This window comes from Nilaparvata lugens, chromosome X (genome assembly GCF_014356525.2).
Source record: "Nilaparvata lugens isolate BPH chromosome X, ASM1435652v1, whole genome shotgun sequence".
NCBI lineage: Eukaryota > Metazoa > Arthropoda > Insecta > Hemiptera > Delphacidae > Nilaparvata > Nilaparvata lugens.
Window position 1 is genome coordinate 23,270,901 of NC_052518.1, and position 17,974 is coordinate 23,288,874.

Consider the following 17,974-nt stretch of genomic DNA (forward strand, 5'->3'; position numbering starts at 1 on the left):
TTTCGGAAATGCTTCAAATTCGTCATCAAATTCGGATGCGAAAAAGGTAGAAAATAATACTATTACCTGTTGTTCTATCGATTCGAAGTCGGCACCGTATAGTGTTCTACTATCAACTGCTCAAGTCGAGGTACCTGATAAGAGAGGTAGATTGCACAAAATAAGAGTTTTAGTTGATTCAGCTAGTCAAAGTCATTTCATTACTCGTAAACTTTGTCGTAAATTGCAACTATCGATTTCTCCTTTCCAATTAATTGTGAATGGTTTTGGCGGAAGTTCGCAATCAGTTTTTGGTCGTACTTTTGTAACGCTTCAATCTCGACTCGATTCTAGTGTTAAATTTTCCATTGAACCATTAGTTGTCGAAAAAATCATGGAACAGCTTCCCACTAGTAAAATTGATAATTCTAAATTATCAAATTTGTTTGGTCTTCGACTTGCTGATGAAAGTTATCACATTCCCAGCGAAATTGACGCTATTATAGGAGCTGAATTAGTGCCCCATATTTTCCGAAATGGTCGTGTGGAAATTGATTCGAATTATTTGATGGCCTTGGAAAGTGTTTTCGGTTATATTTTGATGGGTAGAGCCCCTATTTTAACTCAATCTTCAGAAAATTCAACGTGTTTGATGACTTGTCTAACATCACCGTTGGATAAGTTAGTTCGAAAATTTTGGGAAGTGGAAAGCGTTCCAGATGTAGGAAAACAACTCACTGCTGATGAGTTAGAATGCGAGAAGGATTTTGCATCGTCCGTTCGTCGTGAAAATTCGGGTAGATTCGTTGTCTCATTATCGTTTTCAAAATCCCCTGATTGTCTTGGTGATTCTTATGCTATGTCAGAACGTCGACTCATCAGTTTGGAGAAACGACTGGCACGTGATCCAAACATGCGTTTAGTGTATCACGATGTCCTCTTGGATTATCTCAAACAAGGACACATGGAATTGATAAAAAATCAGAGTGATAAAAGTGGTTATTTTATACCTCATCATGCTGTAATCAAAACTCAGAGTCAATCAACGCCTTTGCGTATTGTCTTTGACGCAGGCGCGAAAACTACTACTGGAGTATCATTGAATGATATACTTCATATCGGCCCCAAGTTGCAAACGGATATTTTCGTTCTGTTAGTCAATTTTCGGTTATTTTCTATCGCTGTAACTGCTGATATAAAGCAGATGTATAGACAGATTCTTGTCGATGAATCGTGTCGCAAATTTCAGCATTTGTTATGGAGATTTTCGTCCAATGATCCCATACAAATTTTTGAATTAAAAACTGTCGTATTTGGTCTGAGTGAGTCACCGTTTCTAGCTCTCAGAACTGTCCATCAACTTATTCAAGAAGAAGGTGAAAATTTCCCTGATGCGAAAGCTCGTATTCCGAGTGACATGTTTATGGATGATTTGGTGACAAGTGTGTCTTCTTTAGGTGAAGCAAATCGTCTTTGTAGTCAGGCTAAAGAATTGTTCGAGAGAGGCGGATTCGAACTTACTAAATGGAGTTCCAATTCACCTGAATTGATGAATGATTTCTCGGAAGATGAAAAATCGGCCTTGTCTAAAGATTTCGAGATGGGAAATTTGTTGGCTGTCCTAGGTTTGAAATGGCAACCTGGTAGTGATTCGTTTTGTTTTTCAGTGAATCCTAATCAGTCTGTTCCTACCAAACGTCACATTTTATCGGTAGTAGCACGCATTTTCGATCCTTTGGGACTCTTGTCACCCCTAACTTTGTTTCTTAAATGTTTAATTAAACAATTATGGAATGCTGGTCTTGATTGGGACGATTCAGTACCTCCCTCTATTGCGCTTCAATGGGAGACATGTCAGAAGGAGTTCCCTTTATTGTCCAATCTCTTCATACCACGTCATTTAGGAGTGATGAATGATTCGAAAATTACTGTCATTGGTTTCTGTGATGCATCGACTTTAGGTTATGGTGGTGTGATCTACATAAAATCTCAAATGGATATGCAACCTGCAACTATCACATTGTTGTGCGCTAAATCAAAAGTCGCGCCATCTAAGACTTTATCCATACCTAGGCTTGAATTATGCGCGGCGCTCTTGCTCGCTGAATTAATACAGGTTGTTGTCTCTGTTTGAGCCTTCGTTGTCACGTGACTCGCGTTGTTGCATTATCGGATTCTACTGTTGTCTTACATTGGATCAGAGGCTGTCCATCCAGATGGCAATCTTTCGTCGCTAATCGAGTTACGAAAATTCAAGACTGTCCTATCAACGACTGGTTACACGTGGCAGGAAATTCAAACCCAGCTGATCCCATTTCGAGAGGTTTATCCCCTTCTGAAATAATTAATCATGATTTGTGGTGGTCTGGCCCCTCTTGGCTAATGTTAGAAGAGAGTGATTGGCCCGTCAAGGTCGATCTGGAACCTATAGAGTGTCTACCTGAGGTCAAGGCTCACTCAATTGTCACTGTAGTACAGTCGGAAAATTCATCTATTAATTCGATTCATCTTTTAATTGCTCGTTGTTCCAACTACCAACGTCTATTGCGTATCATGGTGTTAATATTGAAAGTACTTCGTCTATTGCCTAACCTCATGAATTAGATTTCGATTTGGCGGAAAAACACTTGTGTAAAGTCGTACAAAAAATTCATTTTTCGAAAGAATTACTGGAATTGAAAGCTGGGAAAGAATGTACTTCTCATCTTCAACAACTGTCACCCTTTCTTGATCATGATATTATTCGTGTGGGTGGACGTTTACAAAATTCTGAGTTGAATTATGACAGCTGTCATCCGATTATATTACCGAAAAATGATCCATTGGTCACGCTTTTGATTGATTATTTTCATGAAAAGCACTGTCACGCTGGACCTCATTTATTGGCGTCTATTTTGAGACAAAAATATTGGATTTTATCAGCCCGTGTCCTTATAAGGAGTCATGTACGAAAATGTAACAAGTGTTTTCACTATCGTCCCACTCTTACACCGCCGAAAATGGGCAATCTGCCAGCCTGTAGAACTCTGTCGTCTAAACCATTCGTCCAATGTGGAGTTGATTATGGCGGACCCATTCGAATCACCATGGCCAGGCGTCGGAATCCTTTCATATTTAAATCGTACATTTGTCTTTTTGTCTGTATGGCAACTAAAGCCGTTCACATTGAATTAGTTTCGGACTTATCGACCCAAATGTTCTTATCAGCTTTTCGCCGTTTCCTTGCTCGACGAGGTCCTTGTAAGGTCATGTATTCCGATAATGGTACCAACTTCGTCGGCGCCTATGATGAGCTAATAAAATTGTCACGGATGCTGAACTCCAAGGAATATCAAAACCTGCTCCAGAATGAACTTGCTGATCATAGCATTGAGTGGAATTTCATCCCGCCAGGTTCACCTCACTTCGGCGGTCTTTGGGAGGCGAATATAAAATCAGTAAAGTCACACCTGTTTCGAGTTATTGGTAACCAGTTGTTGACTTACGAAGAATTGAACACTGTCTTAGTTCAAATTGAGGCTGTACTTAACTCACGCCCGTTATGTCAAATGAGCGCGGATCCGAGTGAACCCCTCGCCCTCACACCGGCTCATTTTCTCACTTTGACACCTCTTAAGTACCTTCCTATGTTAAATGTGGAAGATCGTCCAATGAATCGATTGGATCGGTTTGAATTAGTCAATCAAATGGTTCAGTCTTTCTGGAGTCGTTGGCGCAAAGAATACTTACATGAATTACAAACCCGTGTGAAATGGTGTAAGGATTCCACCCCTCTCACGGTTGGTACAATCGTCCTAGTGGATCAACCAAATGTCGCACCGTTGAAATGGCCTCTGGGGGTGATTGAGGAAGTATTTCCCGGTACTGACGGTGTCGTTCGGGTGGCTATGGTGCGGTGCGCCAATGGTCGCTTCAAAAGGCCGGCTACAAAGTTGTATCCGTTGCCTACTCAATAATTTTCCTTTTGCATTTTTTGTTTTATTCTCGTTTTGTTTTATTTTTATTTCTTTCGTCGTTTATTCATTGTTTTTTTTCGTTTCTTTGTTCTCTAGCCTTGTCTGAAAATAGCTTTTCAGCCGGGGGGGGATGTTGGAGCCAGCTCTAGTTTTCATTTTTCGTTTTTGAATTTGACGCGCGCTCCTCGTTCAGTTCGTATTTCTTTCACTTGAGTGCGTCGCGCTCACTAGCCTGTAGGTTTTTTCTTTCAGTTCAGTCTCGCTTTGGAATAGCTTGCCTCGAGTCGGGATTGATAATTATTATTCGTCGATCATTCCCAGAAGAAAATCGTTCTTCAAATTATTATTTTTTCGTTAATGTTAAATCGTACACCATAAACCTACGTTTGGAAGAGTGTTTGCCAAACTCCCTTTAGTTGAAAGTTTTAAACTATTATTTTTCGATTGGAAAGTTCACCGATCTATAGTCTTTAAAGACATTGTAAATATCTCGTCAGAAATATATGTGCAACGTTATATGATGGAAGCCGAATTTACCAACAGTAGATGACAATTAAGCTTGCCTTTTCACCATCCTTGATTCATCTCCTACCTCGGGGACACCTGAATACCTTACCTGGAAGTTGTAAGCTCAATAATATAAATATTACATTAGATACTCTGCAGATTTTCGGTGAGTTGTTCTTTTATATATTCATTGCATGTACTTGTTTCTGTAGAGATATCACTTGTTTCTTTTCTATTCAATACAGTCCACTTTACATCAAAATTATTGATTACGAATTTAAAATCAATATAAATTTCTTAAAGTTGAACCTTAGAGTTTACAGATTCTATTACACACGCACAAGAAAAAAACTCAAGTGCATATCATCCAAAATAAAAAAAAACTTCACCACTTCATCAAAATTTGATGATATTTAATATTGATGGAAGACAGATCACTTGAGTATGACTGATCACACGTATATCAATTTCAATGCAAAGAACTTTAAAAATTGAACTGCTTATGATATATGATGGAATAACCAATGAATGTTATAAAATCTGAAATATCCTTCTTAAATACAACCAAAAGAAAGGCCTATAAAATGACCTACTTAGATTTAAAAATGTGAAATCTTACCACTTTTGCATCTAATGCTACCTTGGCGAAACCCAAGCGCTTTTTCCACATCAACGAATAATAAGAATCGCCAAACTGGGCCTCGTAAACACCTCCGGGTGATATGGCTAACAGATTATTTTCTTTTAAAACCGTCGAACAGGTTTGAACAGTTCCCGGTATAACTTTCATTACTTCTGATATTATACCAAAACCTGGAAAATAATCCTCATTATTTCTCTATTTGCTAGTGTCGATAAACATAAAATGCAAGGCTACTAGCAAGGAAAGAATAGAGTTGAATTTTTGTTATTGTTTGTATTTTGATATTAGTTGTTACTTGAAGCAAAAATAATAGTATTTTTTTGATAATGGTTGCAAGGAAAATAATTTTATATTATTTCTATCTGTCTATTGTTCTTTTTCTATCTGGTTTTATTAAAAAGTGAAACAGATTTTCAAAAAAATGTTTCAAGGCGAAAAACACAAACATAATCTATCAATTTATCTATTCATTTGTTTGTTTAGAAATCATAAACTAGACTTATTGATTCTTGCAAGTCGGAAATCTTTTTTGCAACAAAGTTTCACACATTCACACATTACAGTAAGTAGACAAGATATTGAGAGCTTATAAATGAACAATACAGAAAAAAATGAAATGAAAGAAAGGATAGAATAAGATAATGATGAAAAATAATGAATAAAATTGTATTTCAACGTATATTAACTCTATTATGGAATTTTCCATTATGAAATAAATCATATTATGCATTCCTGATTAAATTTATGCATTAAAAAGCATTTAGACAAATTTAAAGAAATTGGGTGATTTGTAATAATTAGCCTACTAATATAAAATGAACAATTTAGTTCTCAATTAGTATTAAAACATATAACAACGGGTGCTTTTTTAGAGGTATAGAATTTTAAATTGGTATTACTGTTGTAAACGAAGATTGTGTTTTCGAGCTGAATAAAAAAACAACAAAAGTTCGGAACTCACCATTTTAACCAATTGAACTTCGACTCATCATTCAAAACTCAGTATACAGTACGGTGTATATATATATTTTATTATATAAAATAACTCACATTTTACTCAGGTTCACCCACACAATTAATATTCTAATTTCACTTCTACTAGTTCTATTAAATTCAGTTTCTTATTTAAAATGGATCAAAATTACTGATAACGAAAACCTTTTCACTTTGTCGCTCTGAATGGGAAACAGACCTATTCAGAGGACCGAGGCTCGCACACCGTTACACGTTTTCCCGTTCACGTCTCAATTCGAACTGTCGCCTTTTCACTGAAAATTATTCCCCCTCCACGAGCGTTGAGCCTAACTTCCAGTGGAAAAGCCAAAGCTTCAAAAAGGTCAATGCTCGTGCAATTCCCAAATAATATAGTTGCTTTTTCGACATGAAATTAACCGTATTTTAAAAATGGACGAAAATTGCTTTTATTTTGACAACTAAGCAGTTAGTTGGCAAATTCAATAAAGACATGGTCAAATCCCACACTAAAAACTCAAAATAAGAATCAAAGTTCCCCTCAATTCAATCACCTGAAAAGAAGACACGCAAAAAACTACAATAATACCCTCTCAATATTATCAATATTACACGGTTCAAGATGGTGACCGATTTAACAGTTGTTAAGTCATTTATTCTCAGTTTTGTTTGGCAATTCATCATGAATAAACTCACCCCTGGACAATGCTTGCAAATAGTGGAATTTCATGTCGAAAATAATGGTTCCATGCGGAATATTTATCGGAATAAGTATCGCGCCTCACATCCATTTCATCGTCGACAAAATCGTCCATCAGAGCAGTTAATTCGATTAACCATGGAACGTTTTTGAACTACGTTTACTTTTATTGATAACTCTCATCCCCAGAGACGCTGTGCGTCGCGTACAGAAAAAGCTATTGCTATTGTAAGCATTAAGGGAGACCCGAATGAGTCCATCCTAACTTTTTCATTCCTGAATTGTACAATAATGATGAAGTGCAGGAGCTGTGGCTCCAACAAGACGGCGCAACATGTCACACAGCTCGTGCCACAATCGATTTATTGAAAGACACGTTTGGTGACCACCTTATTTCATGTTTTGGACATGTGAATTGGCCTCCAAGATCATGTGATTTAACACCGCTAGACCACTCTCTTTGGGGCTATGTAAGTCATTTGTCTATGCGGATAAGTAATAAACGCTTGACCATTTGGAAGACAACATTTGCCGTGTTATTGCCGATATACCGCTATAAATGTTGGAAAAAGTAATAGGAAATTGGACGTCTATAGATTGCACTACATTCGGTACGGTAGTTTGTTTTGTGAATTATAATACATAGTGCAGGTCTTATGCCAGAAATCATATTCAAAATGTAACGCCACAAGATTATCTTTCGATGAAAAAAAAAATGTCAATAGAATAATTGATGTTTTATTGTTGTTGTCCATTGTTGTTTTATTGCAATTTAAAGTTCTATACCTCTAAAGAAAACACCTGTTATAAATATTACTATTGTATAGTCAATGTAAGCTCAAGTGAATCGAATTAAAAAATTCAGAATTGATGAAGAACTGTGAACTTACCAGGTATTCTAAATAGGAATCTGTCAGCAACAGTGTGTACTAATCTATTTTTGATCAAATATATTCTTGATATCACGTAATAAAGATCAATCGGTATTGCACCATGATAATACACTAGCAGGGCTGGAGTGTCAGTTGGAACGTTTTCCAAGCCTTCAACGTCATAACCTGTAACAAAAAAGTTGCAAAATAAACCTATAAAAGGATAACCTATTATAAACTATAGTAGGTTCATTTAAAGTCCTATTAATTAACTGATAGAAGTCACAAGAAAAAGTTTGACATTACAGCGGCCTCATAGGGAAAAAGCTTTTTTTTGAGATGGATAATTTTTGAAAGAATGATCCATAAGCAATTCTTGGAGAATGCAGAAACCAAGAGATAATTTTCAATGGCAGTTTGAATAAAAATTGAAAATAGTGTATTTTTGAACAAACGTTAATTTAGAATAATGAATTATTGTTCCTGGTTGCGAATGATATTCCAAAAATCAGAATCAGATTGTATTGAATGTATGTATTAATCTACCACTGCCTTCAATTTGAAACTACCATGGGCCTAATTCCTAATGTGTTATCAGAAAACTTCAATGAATTTCTGGTGAATCACCCGTTGTAATCAATTCTATTCCAATTGAAGAGTTTAAAAACGTTCTTTTCAGAGACTCAAATAAAATATATATTTTCAATTGCTAATAATTATAATGAATTGTTCAATGTATATTGGCAATTTATTGGAGATCATCAATAAATTATTGTAATATGAAGAGAATTTGTTTTTTCAGCTAAGTCAAAGTACAGGCAGGTAGTATAGTAATAGTGAGTTTATAACGTCAAAATATTGATACCTATAATAGGATGCCAATTAATTAAGCTGAGTTTTTTGTAGTTTTAAATTTTTGCCAACGTATTTTTCTAGTCAATCAGGTATATGCAGGTTATAGGCCTATTATGAAATAAGAAAACACATCAATTATATTTTCGTACAAATTTTTCAATTATAAAAATCTCAGTGATTTAAACAGTGATTAAAAAGTGATGAAAAAACATTTTTTCAAATTAAAAATATCAATATAAAACGTTTTGGAAAACTGTTCATTCTTTGTTCATTTTTATGCATTAATTTATTGACCATCATAAGCTTTTTGCTTGTGCGTGGATGAGATGTCCATGCGTCCATGCGTACCGTCGGGATTAAAACCAACGACTAGGCTGTTACGTTCTAGACTACTAGACCTAACCATCAATTACAAAAAAGAAATAAAATAGAATGACTTTCCATTTGCTGAAGTGGCGAAGTTTAGACAGTAATGTCCACTCTACCACTTAACCTAAGAGATAATAAAGAAAACAGAACAAAGCATAACAATAAAATGTGATATATGAGAGTTCAATATCTGAAAATGAAGTCTTAAAAAATAAGTGTACATTTTATTTATTAAATAATTAGATAATAAAACACATAATCATAAACTGATTGGAGATGAAAAATCAGGCTTATAGCCTTCATACTATTCCATTCCGAATTTTGACTGGATATTAGTCCAAAAGAGGTTATGATTCTTCAGCACTTTCAAACACATAAATTTATCATCATCATCATCCACGGCTCTACAATCCAAAACGGATCTTAACCTGCTTCAGCAATCGCCTCCATTCTACTCTGTCGATGGCAGCTCGTCTCCAATTTCTGACACCAAGCCTCCTTGCATCTTCAGTGACTGAGTCCATCCATCTCAGTCTTGGTCAGCCAGGAGGGCGTCTTCTTCCTTCCATGTTTTAATTCATTATTCTTTTAGGCGGATATGAGTCATCAGCTCTTTCAACATGGCCTGCCCACCTGAGTCTCCCTACTCTGATAATAGCTAGTGCATTGGTGTGGCCGTACATATCATACAGATCCCTATTCTTTCTTCTGTGCCACACTCCATCAATTTCCACACCACCAAAAATTCGGCGTAGAATCTTTCGTTCGAAAATGTTGATTATATTCTCATCCAGTTTTGTTAGGGTCCATGCCTCACTGGCATAGGTCAGCACAGGCAGAATCAGTGAGCGGTAGATTCTTATCTTTGTTTCTCGGCTTAAATTCCTTGATCTGAAGTGTTTGGCTAAACCGAAGTATGCCCTATTTGCAAGTAGAATTCTTCGCCTGATCTCATGTTGTTTCATTTTTTGAGTTTACTGAAGACCCAAGGTAGACGAACTCATCAACCACCTCCAAACCACAATCAGCTATCAGGTCACACTGAGCAGCATTCAATCTATGAGCATTGGACCTTGATGAGACCATGATCTTTGTTTTCTGCTTGTTTACAATCAGTCCCATACTATTTGCTGCCCCTCTCATGCTATTATATGCCTCCATCATATAGGGGACTGATCTGGCTGCAATGTCAATGTCGTCAGCATAAGCCAGTAATTGAATTGTCTTATTGAGCAGGATTCCTCTAGTGTCAATTTTGGAGTCTCGTATTACTTTCTCCAATGCCACATTGAAAAGCAGACATGCTAAAGCATCACCCTGCCTAAGACCATTGTGAGACTGACTCATAAATTTAGATCCCAAAATAATCGCAATAGTTTTTAATTTAGAATGTTAATATAGAAGATTAATTCAAACAATCCACTGTAGTAATAAGGAATAGTAATAAATTTGGAAAATATGATGAATAAACATTGAAAAAGTTGAGCTATAATAAAAACACCAACTCACTCACTGAGTCACCTATTATGTCTTTCAATAAGCTAAAAACATCACTTTACTTTTCGAAGAGAATGCAAAAAAATAAAGTAAATGAACAGACAGGTTAATTAAGACAATTAGTTATTCAGATCAGTAGGAATTGGAATGAAAGATGAATTTGTTGATTTTATATGAACATTGAATGTGGATATGAGAAAAAAACCTGTGTAGGCCTAATAGCATTTTAAAATATATACGTGGGAAAGAGAATAATTGATTATAAGCAACAGTGGAGAAAAATGGTATAGCAAATAGGAAGATTTGAAATTGGGAAAATCTTGCAAAGAAAGAGCACATAAGATTAGAAATAACTTAAATATGATTAATGAGCATTGAAATCAATACAGAAAAGCTTATCGCAATGCAATACTTTTGCGGTATGAAATGTTTTATAGACAAAGAAAGAAATCTAGAGAAAAAAGCAAATTAAAATTTTAAAAGACTAGCACACACGCACACATTCAACATTCATACTTGTAAGCATTCTTTGAGGATGCTGATAAGTATATGGATATATACAAAGAACAAGCCCCGTCTACCGACTCTAACAAGTCCACCGCCACCCAGCAACAGAACCTCACCACCCAAATATTTAATATTGCCTTGCAATGCATTCCACAACTAACTGCTTCACTAAAAATGATCTATTGTAAATAACTGTCCTGTGTTGTGGTGTAACCATGCAGAAAATCGTTATTGTTTTTGATACGTTGCTGTATGGAACCCAGTAAGAGTCAAACCAGGACTGAGAATGATCAGAAAAGCCTTTTCCTCTAGTTTACGCAGCAGTCCAGCAGTAGCGAATGATGAACACAATTGAAAGCTTTGGAGAGGTTAAACATAACTAATATGGTTGCCTTGGAGTGGACCAGTAGTGCTATAAATATTGTTAGAACTAAAATACTGATTGATTTGTTCCAGTGCCAAATGCTCCTGGTCCTTGGATAATGCAGAAACTATTGAGATTGGTCTAAAGTCAGAGGCAGATGTGGGATGAGGAGATTTCATCAGAGGTGTTATCAGAGAAGATTTCCATGGTGATGGAAAAGAAGAAGCGATGAAAGATTGATTGTAAATGTAGGTTATAACAGGAATAGTGAAGAACAATGCATTTTTGATAAAACGGATTTGTATGGAATCAGAACCCTGTGGTATTAGAAGTGACACAACTGAGAACCTTTAATTCCTGGAAACAATCAGCTGGTGAAAAATTGACTTGATGTGCTGGAGAAATACACTGAAGTGTATTATTGAGTGCATCAGTATATTGAGCTCCAAAATCAACATCACCAGGAGGTGATACAAAGAAATCATTTAAATCATTCAAGTGAGAAGCAATTGGATCACGACTTCTGGTTTTGCCAATACCAAAAGAATTGACCATCTTATACCTTTCACGTGGTTTGTTTTGTTGCAGTAAGGCATTATAAGTTAAGCGATTCCGCGAGTTACGCAGCTCCTGTTTAACTTTGTTTCTTTACGTACTGAAAAGGGTGCGATGGTAGGGATCATTAGATCTTCTAAACTTGCATTTGGCTGCATCCCACCAGGACATCAATTGACGAATTGCAGGAGTAAGCCATGGTGATGGGTTTCTCTTTACTCTCCAAGTGATAACAGGAACAACAGGTTTCTAGCATCAGGTTTTGGAGACTAAAGACAAAGAACAAAAATAATCAAGTCATGTAAAGAGAGTCCTGAAGCTGGTAACTGACCATAATGAATTACAAATGGCTCATCATTAATTATTATTAAATCAAAGGATGTGTGAGATGAATTGGTGTGATGAGTGGGATCAAGCGTGATTGCATGACGTGAGAATATTCAAAAGTACCAGTTCTCTGTAAATCTGTGTTGAAATCACCAATTATTTTTAAATACTTGTCTGATGGCAACAGGGTAATTGGAGCATTTTCGAATTCATTGATGTAGCCTATCCAGTTCTCGGTGGTCTATAACAGGCACACAACACCAATTCAGAATTTATTATTTGAACTTCAATTAAAAGATACTCTAGTTTTCTAGAATACTGGAAAGGTATGGAGGAATAAACTCTATATTGGAAATATTTATGACTTAGGGAGATGGCAATTCCCCTGTTGTCAGGGGATGGCAATCCCCTGTTGATTGTTTGATCGTTCTGAATCAAATTGTAACTAGTTACCTTAACTTCGAAATCCAAATTATTCGGTGTGATTGTAATTGGCCATGATTACGTCAAAGATAAGGTTAGACAACAGTTTACGAAAATCGCTGATATGTGCACAGAGGGATTGAGCATTCACATGTGAAACCTTGAAAAATTATAGCCAGAAACTGCATTTGACAGCAATTGATAAGTGGAGGGCGGGTCGCGCGCACCGCTATCGGCCAGTGCACCACTAGGCGGCGGCGACTAAGGCCAAGCCGACACACCTTATCTTATTGATGCAAATAAAAACTATAACATTCACCACACAATACACACTCATACTAGACATAACGAGGAGAGAAAGAAGAAAATTGGAAAGGGCGATAAGTTGATAATACCAGAGACAAGAAATATAGTGCTTATGCTTATCCTTTATCTATGATAATACACTTCGAAAGAAAGTGAGACATTTTATAGGCGACACGAAGCCTGCACTCTACACAATCAATCAATCACTTTTATTTTGACATCATACAATAATAACATTTTACATTATGTAAAATTTTGTAGATCTAGGATATAACAAAAACAGAACAAATTTTGTTAACAATAATACAAAATTATAATTTTCAATAATTGGTCAAAACAAAAATACTACTTGTTGAATTATAAAAAAATTGTACATTCAATCGCAGATTTACTCACCATTCAAGCAATTAAAGAATAGAAAATAGATATGTACAAGTACTATTGTTTTATATTCAGGCTACAATGAAATTAAGCAATTACAATGAATAAACTCTTTTCAAGTGGAATACTAAATGAGCCATTTAAATATCAGTTTTTTAAATATTATTTTTAAAATATTATTGGTTCTTTTAATCGGATCAGGCACATTGTTGAAAAACTTGGGGCCAAGGAAAACAAATGATTTTAGGAAAAAGGTTGTATGTGATCTAGGAAGCCTTAAATTGTTATCAGTTGCACTTCTTGTGCTATATAGGTGATTCACCTCATATACCTGCCTACTGCGATCACCTGATAACAAAAAGAAAGAAGACAGAACCTTAAAAACAAAAATATACCGCAGTGTAGACAATTGTAAAATTTGAAGATAGGGAACGAGTGTTCTGTTCTCCTAACACATTTCATCTAACGAATTATTGCTTTTTGCAACATGACTAGAGGCTTTAAATTGGTTTTATATGTAGAGCCCCAACAACTTATACCAAAGTTGATTTTAGAGTACACCAAAGCAAAATACAATTGCTTCAAGACTGCCTGAGGAAGCCTTTTTCTAAGGAAATAAAAGTTTCTCAGAAGGATAAAAAGCTGTCCAGATTTTTAACACACAATAAGCTACATTACACAATCATTACATTGATCAGCAATTCAGATCAGAGATGGTGAAAAATTACTGTAATGTCAAGAATTTGATGAATGATATAGAAATAAAAATAGAAAGCATAAGAGAAATGAATTTCAATTACAAGGGGCAAAATATTATTTCGTTAGAGTGGTAAATAGTTATAAGAGTTGGCAATGTTAATTTATCATCATTTTAATTTACTATTTGGACGTAATAATCAATTAAAATGGACATATTTTTGATAAGGTAGCATTTTAAAATGTTGAAATTTAGCAGAGCTATAACATATTTTGTTGTTAAAAATGGTCCATTTTCAAATGCAGGAATATCACCTTAAAACTCATTTCCTAATGCCAGAATCTCAATAGATATTTTCAACTAAACGTTCCGGTGAATTTTCAAAAAGTAACAGGTGAATGAATGATTTGTGACTCTTGTTCAAGAGACGCTTCTAAATGGAGAAGTAACAAGTATGTCAATATTTACTGATGAATATATGACTTTCGTGAAGCGAGTCCTGCTTTAAGATTAGTGATGTAATATTCCCCGAAATTTGATATTGAGGAAATATTCTCGGGAATTCATGATTTCATGTAAATTAATAAAATAACCAATCTTGATGCTATCGATATTTTAATATGAATATTAGTGATCAAATTGTATGCTTTGATGTTATGCGAGAGCTATTTACTCTGCTTCAATGAATGACTGATTTATTGGCTAGCCTGATGACAAATTTTACTAAAATTGATCAATTCGAACTATTTTAAAGCAATTCTAGAAATTCACAAAATTTCATGGCCAGAGAAATATTGCCAAATCATAGATTCCTTCCCAATGAGAATATTTCCGACTCACATCACTCTAAAAGATTGTTGAAATGTGATTTGACTTACTTTGGCCTTCAGGTAACCAAAATATTGTATTTTAGAAATGAATAAATTTAAAATGAGCAAGTACTGACCATGCCATATCCACCCATGTGCATCCCATATGGCCGCACATGTCTTGCGTGCCCCGTGCCATATATCAACTTCGTATGCGTGATGTAGACGATCTCTGTTAAAAATAACAAAATTTCACTCATATTTTACACATTTTTCCTCACAGAATAATTTATTTCTATAAACTTATAAAGTTTTCAAGAACACGGAATGGGTGATGATGATAATAATAATACCGTGTGATCTGGCTGGCTCAGGTCTGGTGTTAGTTTTCAGTTTCAGGTCACGCCTGATCAATTTCAGACATGGCCTATCGACTGTTTTAGGCAGCCAGGACTAACGATTTAACGTGTTTATCAGATATACTAAAATAGTCAAAAGCAATTCAAAAACGTTCTTGAATGTGTTTACCTTTTCAATTCCTCTTATTCGAATGGGCAAATAATTGAATTGCATGACAAGAGTGAATATCACGGAAACTGATGGAAATATCACAAGAATCCACTTAACAGAAATTGTAAAAAATTAATTCAGCTACATTTTTTAATGATTAGTCATGTCGGTTAAACGCATTGTTCCAAAATATATGTGTGTGTAAGCAAAATATTGAAAAATGCAACTTTTAAACCACCCTCATCTCTTTAGCAAAAAAATCTTCCCAATTATTTTTTCAATTGGTCTATTGTTGCAAAACCGAAGATTTCACAACCAATACTAAAGCTGCTGCAACAGTCGTGGGAAATGAGCGCATAATCAGCATTGATTTTTTCCATAGAGCTTGAAAAGTTCTAAGAGCTTAACCGCGCTAATTGGAGGCGAACGTGCTTTTTCAAAACTGTCCCACCCCTTAAATAATAGCAAATATCTAGAAAACTACACAATAGGCTATATAGAAAAAGTTGTGAAATTAATTATTGTGGGGAATTAAGTAAGCTTTAATTCTGTATAGAATAGTCATGTTTGTAAGATGCTTAGTATTCGAATATGCGGTACACCAAAAAATGGTATCTCTGAGCCACCCACCCTCTTAGTAGGTTATGTTTATCTCACAAGTCATTACTACTCTAAACAGAACTGCCGAGTCAAAAATTGTCTTCCAAAACTTTTCCTTCTTTGACTGGACTACATACACTATTAAAACAAATTATAAACAAATTTTAATATTTACGGTACCTGCTACCTGGGTTTGAAAACATATAGAATAATTTCTCTTGCTTCTTGGAAAAGTTGAATTTACCATAAGTTACATCTAATTTTAGTAGCTTGCATGACAGTGGTAGTAGTAGGCCTAAACTTGTTGAAATATTTGTTATTTTGAACTCATCCTACTCTTAACTTATTTCAAGTTGATACAAATTCTTTCGAAACGAAAGAAAGTTAATCAAAAAAGGAGTGTAAACAATAATCACTTAACAAAGCTATATTGAGGTTCACGTTATAATGGCAGTGGAGAATGGAAATGGCCTCTGTCTGTCAATTGTCAATGCCTTCTATAGACGGTAGCTGATACAGGTTTATTTATGTACTAATATTAACAGTTCATTCTCGTTAAAATAATAAATTGTATTTTATTAAGCAAGAAATTATATTTTTCAATAATTTTCATAATTAAGATAAAATATTTTGTAAATTCATTATTAATTCTACATTGTTAAAAAGACGATCTGGCAACAGAGCAAAGCGAGAAAGAGATAGTGCTATCCACTTTGTTGAATGATAGACAAGGATGGCAATACCATCGGTAATCAAACACTGCCATTATAACGTGGACCTCACAATGTACATATACAATGAGGGTTTCCATCAGGCTAGGCCATACAAAAATGATTCAGGGAAATGGTTTATATCAATTGACTCACAAATCAAGTAACAGATTGTTTGATACAACTGGCAAAAAAACGGTTCCACTCTAAATTTTAACAATATAAGTTACACGTTCATGTAACTTAATAAAACGGTAGCAGAATCAATAAAATAACAAAATTTAATAAATAATGTAGGGAGCAAAAATGAATTATAATGCCAGGTACTTAAAAATTAAACAATAATAGAAAATCAAGTAATCATACAGTAAATGATTACTCACCTATGAAACTTATAGATGTACATAATACTGGCTGTTAGGTATAGCAGAAGAACTATGACAAGCGGCAAAAGGAATGTTATTAGAAGAGGTGCTAACAACCATGTCAGCCATAGGGTAAAGTCGACATCTATGTATTCAACTGTAACATTAGAAGGCAAATTTAGTTAATAAAAATGTGAAAATATTACGTTGCGGACGATCAACGTTCTTATAACTTAATACGAACATAACCTCTACACTGCAACAACGAAAAATCATTATTAAAAAGAAATGCATGCGAAATATCAAGCTGAAGGGAAGAAATTTGCTAAAAATCATGTTAGAGAAAAAAAGTTAATAGAGCACTGACCCAAAAATCTAACCTCAAAATTGGAAGAATTACCTAGAAAGTTCTTGATGTAATAGATCCAGTCACTGACCAATGTGAGCATGTTGAATAGCACTTCTACGACACTTTGAGATCAAAGACAAATTTCACAATAAAAATGAACCACTAATTGCAGTGGTATTGGGGGCATGATGTCAATAACGACGATTTCAAAGGAATATAACTTGTTAGTTCTCAGCGTATTAAATCACTTCAAAGAGAAAATTCAATTTTTATTTAAATACCACACTTATCTTGAACGGTAATGGAAAGTTTAGAAGTTAACAATATTGACAAACATAATAATAACAACCTGTTCACCATGACAAAGTTTTAGAAAATTGAAATCGTGTTGCGGAGTTCGATGTTATGGTAAGCTCAACCTGCTCAACTGCTCCAGCCCAGAGCTCAAGATTGTCACGGCAAAAACAGCTGGAAAACCCAAACAGCTGGAAACTAAACCAAGGATGATCTAAACAAACGCAGCAGTACCAACTCCTAAAAATATCGGTAAAATTCAATATAACATTATTCAATTTAATAGATTATTATCGAATGAACTGAATATTAAATGATTTAGTTTTTTTCTATGGAAAATAAGAAATACTGGAATAAAAAAAATGTCTATTTCATTAATGCCTCATTGGTCAAATATTCATAATAATATGATAATAATAATATATTA

At 34.9% G+C, this 17,974-nt stretch overlaps 1 protein-coding gene across 2 annotated transcripts in view; it reads right to left on the minus strand.

Annotated features, from left to right (window-relative positions):
- The window catches only part of LOC111051557 (transmembrane protein 68), a 32,880-nt gene extending 15,138 nt beyond the window's left edge, over positions 1–17,742 (minus strand). Inside the window, exons 1-5 of one of the 2 annotated variants that reach the window (XM_039443029.1) lie at positions 17,603–17,742; positions 16,923–17,061; positions 14,857–14,951; positions 7,648–7,815; positions 5,062–5,255 (exon numbers count right to left, since the gene is read on the minus strand). In XM_039443029.1, the coding sequence (XP_039298963.1) occupies positions 5,062–5,255; positions 7,648–7,815; positions 14,857–14,951; positions 16,923–16,945 (480 nt within the window). In that variant the 5' untranslated portion in view covers positions 16,946–17,061; positions 17,603–17,742. Of the gene's footprint in view, positions 1–5,061; positions 5,256–7,647; positions 7,816–14,856; positions 14,952–16,922; positions 17,062–17,304 lie in introns of both variants that reach the window. The other variant, XM_039443028.1, reaches the window with a different exon arrangement.
- Positions 17,743–17,974: the final 232 nt, after the last annotated feature.